This window comes from Myzus persicae, unplaced genomic scaffold, assembly GCF_001856785.1.
Source record: "Myzus persicae strain clone G006 unplaced genomic scaffold, MPER_G0061.0, whole genome shotgun sequence".
NCBI lineage: Eukaryota > Metazoa > Arthropoda > Insecta > Hemiptera > Aphididae > Myzus > Myzus persicae.
The window spans coordinates 416541-433928 of NW_019101147.1; the positions used below are offsets into that span (position 1 = coordinate 416541).

The 17388-nt window shown below is 29.2% G+C and overlaps 1 protein-coding gene across 2 annotated transcripts; it reads left to right on the forward strand.

Annotated features, from left to right (window-relative positions):
• The first annotated feature begins 507 nt into the window (after positions 1 to 507).
• Positions 508 to 15976, forward strand: LOC111027928. 2 transcript variants are annotated; one of them, XM_022306426.1, is made up of 14 exons: positions 508 to 1165; positions 4505 to 4644; positions 9544 to 9561; positions 9650 to 9821; positions 9903 to 9976; positions 10055 to 10276; positions 10337 to 10470; positions 11007 to 11190; positions 11313 to 11488; positions 11556 to 14682; positions 14760 to 14904; positions 14979 to 15092; positions 15180 to 15335; positions 15407 to 15976. In XM_022306426.1, exons 1-14 carry the CDS (start codon positions 1084 to 1086, stop codon positions 15691 to 15693), a joined length of 5031 nt encoding a protein of 1676 aa, XP_022162118.1. In that variant the 5' UTR covers positions 508 to 1083; the 3' UTR covers positions 15694 to 15976. The 2 variants fall into 2 exon arrangements, with proteins under 2 accessions (XP_022162118.1, XP_022162119.1); XM_022306427.1 differs by lacking the exon at positions 9544 to 9561.
• Positions 15977 to 17388: the final 1412 nt, after the last annotated feature.

Genomic DNA, 17388 nt, shown 5'->3' on the forward strand with positions numbered 1-17388 from the left:
CCTTTAAAATAGACTTCTTATACATTATTAATGTATAGTTTAATTGTAATAAGTTCCCAATGTTTCCTCTAAACCTTAAACCCTGGAGGGTATGATGGCGACCTGTGACGCCCCCCATTTCCAACTTGGAAAACTGTATTGACCCCGTCCCACCATCGTGAAATGCCTGAGAACGCCCTTGTATACGTACGAATAATATTGTTATTCCATTTTATTCTGGTATTGCGTATTACATAACAGTTATCATAATATTGTACAGACATTTTAAACTATTATTGCAGTCGTGGTCCATTTAAATCCGATAATAATAAAAATGAATTCACGTCGAGATCTTTATTTTTATCTACGCGTTTTGTTATCAACGATTTTGATAACAATCTTCTTATCTGAGCCCGTCTGTTATCACAGTTTAGTCGTCCTCGTCGTCGTCTGGTACTCTGGTGTACTCCCTCCCCGCCGACCGATGTAAAAACACACCTTTCCCCCCGCCCGCGACCGATCGACGATCCGCGCAGTAGTTGCAATCGTACGACAGTGAGTCATGTTTTCTTTTCGCGAATCCGCACCGTACGGGGAAAACGTCGTGTACTTCCGGTAGCCCCTGTTGTACCACTCGACGGTAATCGTCGTCATTTCCCGTTAATTTTTTTTCTTCTTGTTTCATCAGTACCTATCTATATAGTACATTTTCTCCGGTTTTCCGGAATATCGTCAAACGATTCAAGCGCAATAATTCTGCTCGTTAACGTTCGTTCGGATTATTTCGCGCATAGTCCTTCTCATCCGTAAACGTGTGTACGCGCCAAAAATGTAAACAGATTTTCTGAAGATTTTTTCGTAAACCGAATTCGTGTCAAATATACCCCCGATTGGGGCGCCGCGTACGATCGCTGCCTACCGTCAAGCTGTGCGTGCTTAAAAATAATATGCTGGGTCGACCGTCGTCGGTGGGCAGATGACTTGTGCGGCTGCCTCTGTGTCGTACGTCACAACGTTTCAACGACAGCAGCAGTTGTCCGTCCGTACGGCGTGGCTGAACACTAGAGAAATGGCCAAGGCCCTGAACACGAGCCAGAGCTAAAAATGGAACACGCCGCCGTCCTGTTGCTGTGGCTGTGTTTGGTTTCGACCTGGATTGATTCGTCAGTGTCGTATCCGATTGGAGGTGATGGCAATGTTTATATTTATTGTATTAATTTCCATATAAATCACTTCCCCTATACATGATAGGTTATTCATTTTTAACGTCTTACAAGCCTTTGTGAAGCGTCTGACTTGGAGCATGACAGTAGAAGTTAACTCCAGTCAATAGAACCCACAATGTTAAGGCGTAACACTTTGTGACACATATAACTACTAATTATGTGTAATACAATTACGCAATTATCTTTCAGTCTATGACTAGTATTATTGCAAAGAATTTTACAATACTGAGATCCTTATCTTTTTCAATCTATTTAATTGTTTTCCACATACCTATTATAATACTATGGTATAATTTTATCTGAGGATCCCTTGGAGTGTCCACTACCTAGGAAGGTAATTTTTCACAAGTTGTCTTCAACACTTTATTCAAAACAGTACTTACTTACTGTGTGATACATAGGCACACATACCTACATTTTGTTTCAATAGTTAAAGCAGTGTTAATACATTTAGTCGGTATAACTAAATCATTTATTTTACAATCTAATTCAAAACAATAGGTATTGATCAATAATTGATTTAGAACTTGTGTAATCTTAGTCTTTTCGCTCTATCTGTAAGCTAGTTTTATTCTAGGGTAATACCTATGTAAGTGTGTTTTAATTAGTTGAATTGAATATTATGAGGATTTATTAGGTAAGTATTTGAAGTAATAACTATATGCTAAAGAAATTTTAATTATCTAAATATCCACTTACCTAATTACTTCTATTACAAGTAGGTACCTATGTTATTGCATTTTAGATATTGGATTAGGTACCTACTTAATTTTAAATGCTTAATTCATTTTTAAATGTAATCTACTGAATTGAACAAATTGTATGACAGTCATAAGTGTTTATACATTTTTAAATAAATATTTCTTATATCATCATAGGTAATTATGATTCTCATATTACTCTAAATATTTCCTGTAGAAAAAAATAGTTTTTAGATAAAATTCTTCATTTAAGATGTCTTGTTGAATTTTTTTTATCTCTGTATGCTATGTTGTGTACATATATTTACTATTCATGAGTAAATGATATGATAAATTTAATTTAAGAATATTAAAAGTTTATAAGTTCCAAAATAAAAAGATAACTAGATGAGGTAGGTACTTCTTCATTACTCACATAAGTAATATGTCTTACATTACTTTTTTTATTCAAACATATTTTAAGTTACTTTTGTAAATAATTTTATATAGCTTCAATGACGTTGGTACTTACTTTTAAGATATTTAAATTTTATATAAAAAAAACTACCTAATTATAATTTACCCATGCTTTTAATTAACATTTTAATATACATTTTGTATCAAAATTTTTTTCCCAAATACCTAGCATTATCACTAACCATAATCTTTTTTGTAGTTTCAAATACCCCTTTTACCCCGCTTTTTACACTATATAGTCTTACAACTGAAGCATTTTAGGGATTTATGTCCTAATCTACTGTTTAATATGAAAAATAGGTAACTTCCAAATTTAATGCCAAAATAAGATTTGATTTTGTTTATAAAAATAGCATTATGTACCTATTTTTGTGAACAAAAGTTTGACTTTAATATTGCTTAAATTTTAACATCTCATATGAGTATGAAATTTATCTTATTCAAAACTCATTTAAATGACTCATTAACTCATGTTAAATGTCAAACATATATAACTGGCTTTGTTCCACAAAAGTTTAAATCTTCTACATGTTTTTTATGACTAATGAAATAAATTGAAATTGATAGTATTTGATGATTTATAAAAACATAACTTAAAACCTTATCAAAAAAATATGTTTAAATTTTAAACAGGTTTTTTTTATTTTTTAACATTTAAATAAAACCATCACAAAAAAAAAGATGATTTACTTAACTAAAATAAAATTTATTTTTTCTATACAAAAATAAAGTGTTTTCTTGTTTTCTAGTTAGTAGTTCTATTGTCACGTACAGAGTTATTCGTTAGGGTGATTTAAAACCAATATTTTGATAGTTTGTACTGAATACTAACTAAAATTATCCTTCTCAACATTTCCCACTTTAAAATAATTGCAGATACTAATGTAACAAAGTACTTAAAATAAGACTCATTTCAGTAATCCCTAGTTGATTTGCAACTGGATAATACTATTACACTATATGACTAAGTACAATATTATTATCCATTTCAAATTAATTATTGAATTGTTATTCAAACTGTATCCAGACTTATATTTATATAATGACTAATGGCCAACACATAGTAATTACTGTCCATTTTTACCTAGTATTTGCTAATATCTCAGCTGAACAAATAAACAGTCAACTCCACTACTCGTGTGTTCTATGAACTAACCTCCTAAATAGATACTCAACTCTTTATTGCTTCATATTTTATACACATACTGTTATGTAAAATAAAAATACCTTCATGGCTACCTATGTCATTATATTTAAACAATTTATTTGTGAATTTATAGTGGTTTTTTAATGAGTTATTGATACTAAGAGTGCATAATTCTCTAGATATTTGAAAAGGAGAAGAATATGGTTAAAAAATTAGGAACCTTTTAAACTCGCCGAAGAATACCTAATTAAATTCTCTAGTTATAATTAGGAACCTACAATAATATTTTTAATTTATATCTAACTATTTATTTAAATTACATTGGTAACATTTTCCTATTAGGTGTATACCTAGACATGCACACTATTAGACAGTGCTTAGAAAAAGAAACCAGCATATGAGACAACCAAGAAAAGAAAAAAACAATACATTTGGACGTTACTATGTTTTTTCACTCACTATCCCATACCTGTGAACTGTAGACTTGGTAGGCTGTCCATTAGTTTATAGGTACATGGGTTTTATGAGTGTTGGGAACCTTTCAAAATATATTTATTTTAAATTGATACCAAAATTGTGTTTTTTAATTTTACACGCCCAATGTATGATACATACCTTATTCTATGTAGTTTCAAGGTCGACAATAGAGTATATTATCTTATCTTCCATATTATGATATGGTTTGGAGATAAGTACATTAACTACCCGATCAACTATTATTATTTATCTATTGTTTTCTTTAATTTGTTATGTTTTTAATAAAAAATAGTTGTATAAGTACTTATTATCTTGCGTAATATTATATTAAACATTTATTCGTTATACTTACCTATCATATTCAATATTCATGTATAAAAAAAAAGTTATTTGTTACATGATCACATAGCATATTTTATAATACTTTTTTTATTTGAATTTAATACCTGATAAAAACCAAAAAATAAAATAATATAACATGATTACTAATTCAAACTGTATTTTTATCCTGTTTTCAGATGTAAATTCTAGTACAGCGTGGAGCAGTTATAATGTTTGGCTAGAAGCATCAATAGTTGCAATCATTTTTACTATATGTGTTGTTGTCTTTCTTGTTGGCTGCTTGGATTGTTGTCGAAATAGTAGATTCAGTTTTAAGGTAAATTGTATTAATTTTAACAATAACAGTAGGTATTGAAAAAAAAATGTAATTGTTTTTGATATCCCTATTTTGTAAGTATAGATTGTGTTATTAGAAAAAGAGATACACATACTACACACATTTTCACATTGACAATAGGAAATTGAAGTAATAGATAACTCATCTAAAGTAGAATGAAATTTAACAAAGGTACTTTTTTGGGATTTGGTAGGTTAGTTGTATAGTTTGAGGACCCTAATTTTTTGTATTATTATTTTGGCTTAAAACAAAATTATTTATATATTGACATGTTATTATTTTGTTGTACATTTTCAAAAGTTGGATTTTATCCTAAAAAAGAACTAAAGTGAAAATAATTAATCTGCCTAAACTGTTATGTATGTGTTACTTCATACTAAATACTTCCATAATTTATAAAATAAATAAATTTGCATCATTTAACAGTCTTAAAATATTTCACTTAATAATTAACATTTGTTTATTTTAGTTTTTAAAGGCTCAAAATAATTGTCTAACTTGTTTTGTTTCATTCATACCTGTAATACTAATAATATTGTACAACCTGTTTAAAAAATACTGATCCAATAAATTACTTATTTGTAGATTTTTTATAAGCAAAAGGATTCAGCTGTTGTTGTTCATAAATAGATAGATTACAATTGTTAAAATAAAATTTTAGTTAGGTTTATTATGATTTATATCTTAACTACTATTGATAGAAATCTCTTATACCTATAGTAAAATGTTCAACTAATTTGTATAGATGAGTTAAAATTAACTAATGTTTATTATATTATCTAAATAACTCAATACACCTAAAAATTAATCTAGTAGATATTGTGTTTTAGTACCTAGACCATTTTGTTGTTGTATCAGAATTACTTTTAAAGTGAATGTAGCTCATGTTATTGAATATCATTGGAAATTGCAATAGAAAAAAAATGTAGTCTAATAGCCATTACAGTTATGTTCACCTCATTTGTATTGGATCAAATGCAAAATCAGATGTGTAAATGTAACATACAGTACCTCCTATTTCATTCACATTAATTATTTTGAATATTTATGTTAGTTTAAAACTATCTTCGGATTGGAAAAATAAATATTTACTATTCCATTTAATTAATTTTGTATATTTTTAAATTTTGTATAGACAAAATTTTTTTTAAATATTAATTGTTTTAACTAAAAAGCTTCACATATTAAAACTTTTTTAAATATAATATTTTGATGATTCTTAAGGTTCAGTTATAATTAATTTATAGTTTTAACTTTTGTAAACAATTTCACAAATTAAACACTTCCACTTACTTACTGTAAGACTTACAGTATAGAGACCTCAATATTCTATTGCAAAACATGTTTGACTATTGAAGTACTACTTTTACCCTTACTTTTACTGTTTGTGTTATAATGTACAACCATAATATGATAGATATTAGACTATTAAAAGAGCCAATAGATAATTTTATAAATTACCGTGTTTTACAATATATTTGATCTTAGGTGTTAGTATTTCAATAAAAAATGTAGGTTTATGGGTGGTTCCCAAAATTATTTATGTTTATACAGTCTTTCAATAGACATCAACTAGTTAAATTGGACATATTAATGTCTAAAATAAATTGTAATAGGAATTGGTTCAGTGTAAGATACGTGTATACATTTAACCTAAATGGCATAGGTATAATGCTTGGTGCACTCATTGTTTGTGGTTAATGCAGTATACATAAATAAAAAAGTTTCTAATACAAATGTATACATCTATATTATTTGTTTTTCATGATACGTGATTAATTTGTCTTCAGTAAAAAAAATTGAAATGAATTATTAAAAAATATATATATATGAGTCATTGAGTTGGTCAATATTGTTATATTATTGTTATATTATTTTTATCTTTTCCTCATTTTTATTTACAATAATTTGTTATTATATTATTAAAAATATATAAACAGTTATCTGTTTTACCAGCACACTCCATCAGAAAAGTGTAAATCCAAAGAGTAAAACTAATTATAAAGCAATACTATATAAGTATTATATTATAATATGAGCAGTAATTTTGTTTATTTCATCTTGCTGAAAAATTTATTTTTATGATTTTAAATTCTGAGCGATGTGATTTTTTAGTATAATATATAGAATTGATTAGTTAAAAAAGAAAATTCTGAAATAATATCGCATATTGTTAACTTCTTTCTAGTTTTCTAAAAAAATGTTCTACAGCTAGGTTCGTAGCAAAATCAATAAAAGTTATTTTATTACAATTTAGTAAATAATAATCCTCATGGAGATTTTCAAATGTCCACGTGTCATATTGGTAGGTACGTGTCAAAAACGGTTAGATAAACATAATTTTTTTCAGAATGGTTTCCGTAGTACAGTTTTAAATGTATACCATTAATGTTATAATTAGCGAATAAAGTAATGTTACCGAGTATGCCGTGTGCATACTGCATAGTTGCAGCTAAAGGGGTGCATCACATTTCAATTTTTGTAAATCTACTATCACATTGATTTTTATTAAAATGGTACTAATATCAGTGTCGTAATTTCTTTTCAACATTTTGAGCAGACCATTTTTTACGAATCCGAGCCAAGTAGTTATCCCGCGCAAGCCGAAATACTATATTATACAACATTTCAATTACGCAAATGCATCGTACCTCGTGAGATCATAATAAGTCCAAAACTGTTTTTAGCTATTAAACATATCACATTTTTACTACCCGAAAAAAGGCTCTCTTTATTTTAATGTGGTCACATTATTTTAGCATCTCATACTACGAACTATTATTATAAATTAATTATATAATCATAAGATTGTATGTTTATGACTGAAACCTTATTTTGATAACTAAATTATTAAATAACATTTATCTATTATAGTGTCTTAAGGATATGATAAATTTTGTACTAGATTATGGTCCGTGGCATAGTTTTGTAGTAAAATACTAAAGTCCATTGTATTATTTGTATTAATACTCAATTCTGAACATGCTAAAATATTGAAAGTTCGTGACATTTTCTAATTAAACACTGATGGAACCATCATATTGGTTATTATTATTATTCTCCGCACCAAATATATTAGTCAATATACATTGTTCATGTTTATTCTAATCAAATTTCTATGCTTTTATTGGGATTCAATACTATTAAGATTTTTTAGTTCATTTTTCGTTGTTGAAAAATTAGTTTACATTATATATGTACCTAATACTAAGTTTTTTCTATGCTATATCTATCTCTTATTTCAATAATAATCGTATTTATAAAATTAATATTTTATATTCATCGTCATTTGTTATTAATGGGTAATGGCGTATCCATTAAATTACGTCATAATTTTTTTTATTTGATCTGATAAAAATTATTTCAGTTCAAATAGTGTAGGTACTAACTAAATATCTTAATTCCGAGTTGCACCTACAAAACAATAACTAAACATTTAATGAATCAATAGTGAACTAATGGTCCTTTAAACATGATTGGTCCATACACTTTTAATAAATCATGAAATAAATCAATTTATTATGCAACGCGTTTTAGTAAGTTTACTAAAATAACACGTTTTATCTGCGAACAAATTTCAGCCACTAAATTGTTAATTCAGTGATATGTTTCAATAATATATATGTTGTAGTCACTATATTTAACACCGTTTAGCCCTTAAACCTCTATTAAAATCTATTTTTATTTACAAAAGTTAATTATAGTTCTATTTAATTATTATTTATTATGAGTTTTAAGTTTATGACTTATGACTATATAATGTCAAGCTTTGGGGCCCCTAATAGTTAAATAGTGAACAAAAACAAATATTCAACTGTCCTATAACTTCTTACCTATCTCAATTGTTTTTTAAAACCACTAACACTGTTTTATTTTTGTTGTCTCTGTGTGGACCCAGCTTTACAGGAGCCTATGTTATGTTTTCCCTCCTTTAAGATGTATTTTTTATTATTATTGTACATTATCGATAACAATTGGATACAATAATTCTAGGAATTAACCTTTGTTTAATAGTTAATGAATCACCATTTTTAATTAATAGGCTCCTACTAAGTGTGTAACCGGTGCACAGATACATTATACAAGTGCCGCAAAATATACTATACGGTATACATGTTTTAACAAGTGTTTTGATTACTGTTCAATGCCTCGTAAGCTCCGTAAAATTTAAATTTGAAGAAGTTAAAATTAAAAATCTCTTCAATGTATACTTTTCAATCTCGTAATATGAAAGGTATTGCTTTGTGACGTGTATCAATATTGAAATATTTTTCCTCATTACTGCTTAAAATCAATTGTTGATTAATTAAAATAAATTAATTCAGAAAATTGCAATTACGGACAGAGTTTGATTTCCCCGCTAATGCGTATTTCCGATTTCAATTAATTATTATATACCTACACCGTGTAATTAAAATGTAATAAGATTTCGCCGAGACGGTTTTGGCATCAGATCCAACGATATTTTCATTGTTTGCGCCTTATGTTGTATGTGTCTCGTATTATATTCTCTGTATAGCCTGAACCATGACCAATGGTACCTAAATGTACAGAGTTTCATTGTCAAACAGAGAACATCGACCTCATATATTATAGTTCTCGGTTGCAGCGCCATAGGATACGATATTTTCATAATAATATGAAAATCTTTACAGCGTGGCGCTACTTTTAAATATAAGATGGTCAATAATAAATAACCAATGGGTAAAATGGGTACATATATTATATAACTAATATTTTCGAAAATTTTCTTTTTTTAATGATTTAAAAAATGATTGTATGTAATAATTATTTACTTATAAACAAACTAGGTAATTATATGTTTATAAATTAAATCATTTTTGTTTTTTTTTGTTTAAATTTGCTATTACGTTAAAGGATTCTACAGTAACACAGGTTTGAAAAATCTAATATTTAAACACCCCACTTTGAAGTTCTAACCTTAAACTTTTTACTGACCATATTTTAAAAATATTTTTTGAAGGAGTTTCAAAATGAAGTACTCTCCACAAGGGATTACAATTCTCCAGGATTGGCATTTGTCAACCCTATTAGCAATCTTCATAGTAACGAATCAAGATCAGATTCTACTGTCATCAACATTGAACAGCTTTCACCATCAATTAAATATCAGTCATTATTTAAAGAATGGATAAGTAAGTAAAATAAAAATATTTAAAAAATGAATGCTGTTTTAAATTATTTTCATAACTTGACTTGACTTTTTATTGTTTTAGATGATTCATTATCCAATTTTCCGAGGTCCCGGTTGCAATTTCAACATGAACTTGGATCTGGATGGTTTGGAAGGGTAATACCAATAATTTATTTCTCTATTGTTTATAAATAAATAAATAAATAAATAAATAAATGTTGCAACACTTTTTAGGTGGTAAGTGGTGAAGTGGTTGGCTTGAACCAAGGTGAAAATAATAAAGTAGTAGTCCGCATCTTAAGAGATGATGCTACTGATTCTGAACGACTAAAATTCTTACAAGAAGCTGCTCCTCATAAAATTAAAGTGAAAAATGGAAATCACTTAGTTTTAGGACTTGTGGCTGCTTGTATCAAGATGGACCCATTATTGTTAATATTTGAGTCTAGTCCATGTGTAAGCAAAACTATTGCAATAATTGTTTGTTCTCAGTATGTTAATAGTATACTTTTGTAGGGTGATTTAAAAATGTGGCTTCGCCAAAATGCAGACACAAATGAATATGAAACCCAATTAGAACGTAAACTCAAAATGTCTGTTCAAGTAGTCAATGGGCTTTTGCAATATTTAAAAAGTGGAGCTGTCCATACGTAAGTAATAAGCATATATATCATATTTATACCTATTAATATACCCGCTAATAATTGTTAATAGTAATACATATTTAATATTTTAATTTATTTTACATAAGTAATAAATTAGTTTAAAAAATATAAATTTTGTATATATTGCATCACTCTCACCCAAACAATGTGAACATAGGTGTGAGATGGGGCAGACACTTTGTAGGGCTTAATATAACAACATTTTATCAACAGCATTACCTACCCTGAACTTAAGTCAAGTCCATGCTATGATTGAGAAATGTCAGTCAAGGTGAATACCCATCCACTTATTATTTTATTATTTCTTAAAACTTTTTCATGGCCTAACACTAAGAACACTATTTTATACAATTTTATAAAAAGACTATGGAGGGATCTTACTTCCCACATCACCCCTTGCATATGTCCCTGGATACATTATATATATATATTTAAATTTTTAAACTAAGTATGGATATTCAATTAACATAAAATAACTAAAATATTTTCATTTTTCTGACTTTTAACCATGACAATTTTAGGGATGTAGCAGCAAGAAACTTTTTAGTATTTCCTGACAATGTAGTAAAAATTGGTGATTATGGTATTAGCACCCAGACTTATAAGGAAGATTATTATTTTACTGAAGAAGGAGTGGCCATTCCTATTAGATGGAGCTCTCCTGAAACCTTAAATGTATCTGAATCTGTCATTGAGACTAAAAAGGTAAATATTAGACATATATCATATTATACTTAATATGTTTATACATTATTTTTAAAATTACAACAAATTTGAATAAGTAGTTAACTTGAAAATATTATGCAATATTTATATTTTATTTTTAGGTTACCGTAGAAGGAAATGTTTGGAGTGCTGCAGTTGTAATATGGGAAATAATGGAAAATGGTGCTCAACCCTATGGTTCTCTTAGCGATTTAGCCGTTCTATCTGCAGTGTTTATTGAACGTACACCACTTTTACTTCCTCCTTCATCTAAACATCACAAACTCTCTCAGCAAATGTAAACTACACTTGTTATTTTTATTAATACATGTATTAACAATATTGTTATAACTATTTGTATTTAGATATCAAGTAATGTTGCGGTGTTGGAATAGTGACCAATCAAAGAGACCAACATTTCCAGAAATTATATCATCCCTGGAAGAAACCTATAGCATGTTGAAAGCTAATTTTGATCCTATTTCCTCAAATTCAAGTCCTATGTTTTCTAGAGATTTCGTCAAAAGTGATAGTGACTCGGGAATAATGAGCTCTGTTAATAGACAAAAATCATGTGAAGTTCAAATATACGCAGATGACATAAGTGATATCAGTTCTCAACCATCTGCGTCTAGTGGTGTTGATGTATTTAATCAATCCAAAAAATCCCCGTCCTTGGAAATATTGCATGGGTCATTTGAGGATCTAACTACGTCAAATGACCCTTGGATAAGAACAGATGATAGTATTCAATTTATGGAAGGCATAAATAATGCTATTAGAGAGTTGGATGAAGCTTTAGCTGGTGAACCTACGTCGTCTGATGCTGAATGCTCACCACCAATCGTTAACTTTAGACTTGGTCCAATAGCTGGTAATAAAATAAGCCGTCCACTGTTTGAAAACTCTTATAATGATAACTCGTATCTAGAAAGACGTTCTGGTAATGAGTCATCTGAGACAGATACAGAAGATGAACATTGGAGATTAAGAATTGAACGAGGTGAATTTTCCGAAAAAGTCAAACAGAAATCCAAAAGTGTTGCAGATTTGATGGTACTGACTCATATTGACGCTAGCGAAAGTAGTGAAGGGGATACTCCATTAAATTCATTATCAAGGCAAAACAGTTTTAAATACAATCGGTTGGCTGTACCGCTCTTAAATAGTCTTACATTTACTAGTGATAGCGACTTAAGAAACGCACAAGATGATCATGATTTTCAAGATACTTTGAAAAAATTCCAAACAGCCTTAAAAAATAGAGATGATGATTCGCTTTCATATTTGTCTTTACAAATTGATAATAGTATGAAAGTAAAAAAGGATATTAAAACAATCAATAATACTAATCCTTTTTTAGAGATTGAAGCCTCGGAAAAAAAAATTAAAAACAACCCATTTATTTTGCCAAACACAGCTCAGTGTTCAACAGCTGCTAATAATTCTTCTGTCCTTCTGGGTCCATGTGAAAATTTCACAATAGATTATTATAAGGGTATTACTTCCTCTCTAACAGAGAAACCAATCAATGAAAAATTAGATAATTCAATATTTGAAAATGTCAGTTTTACATTTAACCCTTACGAGTCAATGAAGTGGGACTCTAATATATTTGACTTTAGTAAACCTATTTTAGAAGAATCTGAAGACCCAAAAGTAGAGTGCAAATTAAAACACCTAGTCTTAGATGAAACAGTCAAAGAATCCACTTATAGCACTTTGGAATCAGACTCTGGCCATACATCAGACTATACAAATTGTGAAGATATTTCAACTAAAGATACTCTGGAAACTAAAAGTTTGAGTACTCCAAATTATACATTTAATGAGTCAAGTGAAGCTTATAACTACTACAACAATATCACTGTGCTAAAGAATGGCTCTGATGACTCAGGTTGTGAAATCGAACAGATAACGAGTGAAGATGGTAGCACAGAATTTCTGAATGATAAATCAGAAGACGAAGACGACAATGAAATTACTGTCATCAAAGTACATGATTTGTATGAAGATAAAATAGACAATGATCCGCCTAAGTTTGAAGGAATATCTGATGATGATAATAAACAATGTGAGGGCAAAGGTCAATATGAAATAGACGATATCATCGAAGGTCTTTCAGAATCTTGGTATTTACATCCTCCGTATCAAAACACGTCTGGTTGGCTACCAGATACTTTAAATCATGATGATGAAACTGATGATAAAGAATTATCATTAGATGAAGAGTATGCAGAAGCTATAAGACAAGAACTTAGAGGTAAAGTTAGTCAAAACGATAATGATTCTAGGAATTTAAACATATCATTGGAAGAAAATGAAAATGTTGTAGAAAACACTGATCATACAGATATGGTCATCCATTACAATGTTTATCCTCCTCCTTTGTCCACAATATTTGAAGAAGACGAAGATGAAGAACCCGAAGTAGTTGATAATTTTTCAGAAAATCCCAGTCCTTCGTGTATTTTAACAGATACTTCTACCGACCATCTAGTCATAAGTAGAGAAAAACTTGTCGATTCTTCATCAGAACTAGACGATAATGCTCAAGATGATGTTTTGATTATTGACACTATAACTAATGAAGCTATTATATTAGACACAGATGTGTCAGAGAAACAAGAAATTAATGTCTTAAACAACACATACACAATTGAAGAAGTTAACTCTGATACAGATGATATATTAGAAAATTTAGAATCTGACAGTGTGGCATCATATTCCCCTGATTCTTTATCACCAGGATCAACTAGTAAAACTGCTGCAGCAGTATCTTATTCGTCGTCCGAGTCAGCAGGAATTTCCGATCAATTTGTTTCTCCAACACTCAGTAATAATGATTTACCTCTGGACAAACAAACCAATGCAATTAAAAGCATTGAAGAATTATTAAGTTCTCCACATCATACCAATTCAAATGAACACTTGGACGATTTCAACAACATGCAGAACGTAAACTGGTTAAAAATGTTTTTGAACTCTGAAACTTTTTGTGAAAATGATCTTGCTCATCACTGTACATCATTACCAAATTCAATAAATTTCGATAGTTACAATTGGCCGACAGTTAATGAATTGACTGCCATAAGCAGCTCAGAGCCAAATTTAACTAAAATTGATGTTGATAAAACTTTAAAAACTCAAGCTGTTTATGAAGCAGATTGTTGGAAAAGCTTAGATTCTAATTCGACAATTACTGAAGAAAAAACTCATAGAGAGTTCAGAGTATCAGTAGTAAACGAAACACCTGAAAAACAAGAATCCGGTAAAGTATTGCCAATTCCATCACCAGATGACAATGTTGTAAATAATTGGAAAACTGTGTTTGGTTCATCGGATGATAAAGGCGATACTACCGATGGTAATGAATCTGCCAAATCGGAAGATGTTAGTGATGATGATGAAGTGGAATTTGTTCCTTCCACGTGGAACTGTAATGCAATACCCAGCAAGACCTCACTACGCAATTCAAGTTGTCAATCTACAGTTAGTATAGAAAAAATTATTTTAGATAACTTTTTTCTTAATATCATGAATTTATGTATAAATTGTTTTTTGTTTAGGGTGCCAAAAAATCTGTATCATTTAAACAACAAAACTATCATTGTGTCTACGAGTATCCACGTGACGATAGTGAAACGTTTGATTCAGATATTGGACCGATTTGGGATCGCACGCCTAATTATTTTGATTTATCATCCTTAAGTGGTATGTGTTTATGTTTAAATATTCTGTTTATTTATAACAGAAGCAATAACTAATAATAAATGTGTTTATTTAAGATTGGGGAGCGGGTCCATCAAAAACTGATTTACTCAGTCCATCGTTTATTGATGATGAATCGTGTAATCCAATTCAAACATTTCCACAAGAAACCAACTTCAATTTTCCCTCAAGTAAGTTCTTAGTTTGAATACACCATATGTATGTCTTAAATATCTTCAATAATTCAAGTATAAAAATATATATTTTCTATTTTGCAGCCACTTTTGATGATGATTTTTATATAAGTAGTTCAAATCAACCATTTGAAATAAACCAAAGTCAATTTTTCCCCGGTCAAAAGTCAAACAATCCTACTGATGACATTTTTGAACCAAATGCGGCTGATTTAACTCCGCTTAAACCCAAGAATATAAGTATGGACTGATGATAAATTCTGCATTTTCTTTTAAGTATCTAATCATTGGTTTCCTAATCGTATGCGTAGTTGCCAAATCAAATGAAGATGTACCAGAACCGGTTTCAATAGTCGGTGCTGTTACTCTGGATGAAGAACTAGCTAAAGCTGAGATGGATAATATGGACATAAAAACATTGGGTAAAATACTATCATTCAAAATGGATGATGTTGTCAACATCAGTGATATTAAAAGGCCCAAAGAGCCACTTTCACCCACTTTGGGAGAACTGTGTCATACCAAACAGCATTTGACTTTGAACTTATGCAAATCTACGTCCATACCACCTTCTAGCACCGAAAAGTTTAACACTTAGATAATTAAGACCATTGGTTGTTTAAAAAAGACCAAATTTAATAAACCTTGGTACCAGAACGTACTTAATGTTATGGACAAGTGCCAAACATTATTTATTATTTACATAATTATCTATTAAAGATATTAGTTTTTATAAGTTTTATACATAGAATCGTGAGTTTTTATGAATTAATACAGAGTTGTGCACCTTGTCGAGATGAATTTTGGGTATGGGTATATGTAATGAGGGCTTTGTTGTATTAACAAAATTAGCTTGTTGATCTGATATGTTCTGTTTGACGTTCCTTGATATCTAAATTAAAAATTATTGATTGGTAAGATGTAATCATAATAAATGATTCTAACCAAAAAATAATTTGTTTTAGTAACTAACATTTGTTTGTTTTTTTTTATATAGTTTTAAAAATTATTTTATTCCAAATGTAAATACTTCATTACGTTTTTATTTAACAATACAAAAATATGGAGAAGGAGTTTTTTTATTCGCCGTCCAAATGATATGATATTTATATCATTACTATTATTATTATTTTTTTTATTATTAACAACAAAATGTTTTCTTCTCTATCATTAATACAATAAGTTTTTCAATTATGGCGTAATGTAACAAGGGTAAAACAAACACATTACACATTGTTATCGTTCAATGTTATAAGTGTAATATTCCTAGATATTTAAAGAGCTCACATAAGTTAATATACAAAAAAATAGTTAAACTAATTTGATCTGTAAATAAACATCCAATATTAGATATTAAGTGATCGCAAACATTTTTTTTTTTATTATTTAATTTGTTTTACCCTCTGTAATTAGTTGCCCGAATACGAATTATGTTCTCATTTGACGCCAATCATGTCACACGCTATTATACCCCTAATTCTAGTGTTATTTTTTTTTTTCATCTTGTCTTTAAGCGTTATATAATATATTAATATATAGCTTAATACCAAGAGGAGCTATACACAATTATAAATCCATAACTGAGTGCTATTGTCAGACTATCAGTATTAAACCTTTTTTTTCTCTCCCTATTGTTATTTCTTATTTATATTTATATATAACCTAATTATTAATTAAGAAAATATAATTTTAAAAATATGTTCATCGTTTTTATTGTATATCGGTAACTCTACGGTAACTACTATATATGTACACAGAAATGTATACTTAACTCATATCTTATACTAGTAGATGGAGTATAACCACAGAATGAATTTATTTTCAATTCAATCTATTCTGTGGTTTAACCTTAGTCAACATTTATATTATGCTGGAGTTAGAAATTATCTATCATAAATATTTAGTTTTATTTTAGTATGGTGTGGCGTATTGACCGAGGTCTAGTTTGACCAGCATTTTAATTTAGAACCCATCAGTTTCGGTCATGCCAGGTTAAGGTTTGGTGTGATGATGGCTTCTTTCCCAATATAGTTTCCGTCCCATAGAAATATACCGCCTATGGTAGGATTCAAATCGGCATCACTCCGTAGCTCCAATCCGCCACAGATTTAGATAGTAATATAGTATGACCTAACATTATATATTTTTCAATGTTTCTCAATGTACTTTCAAAATTATTAAAATGAAAAGAGTAAAATGTTTACTTCTACTGTTGTTAGTTATTGTAGTATAAAAATGTTTATCTTTTACTTAATTATAGAAATAAAAAAGATATGTTGTTTACAACAATATA

Excerpts from the sequence above, each read along its gene's own strand:
- LOC111027928 (XM_022306426.1), top strand. The coding sequence starts at position 1,084 with ATGGAACACGCCGCCGTCCTGTTGCTGTGGCTGTGTTTGGTTTCGACC. Across the intron at positions 15,093-15,179 it reads CAACTTCAATTTTCCCTCAA|CCACTTTTGATGATGATTTT; the intron begins GTAAGTTCTTAG and ends TCTATTTTGCAG. Across the intron at positions 15,336-15,406 it reads GCTTAAACCCAAGAATATAA|TTGCCAAATCAAATGAAGAT; the intron begins GTATGGACTGAT and ends TCGTATGCGTAG.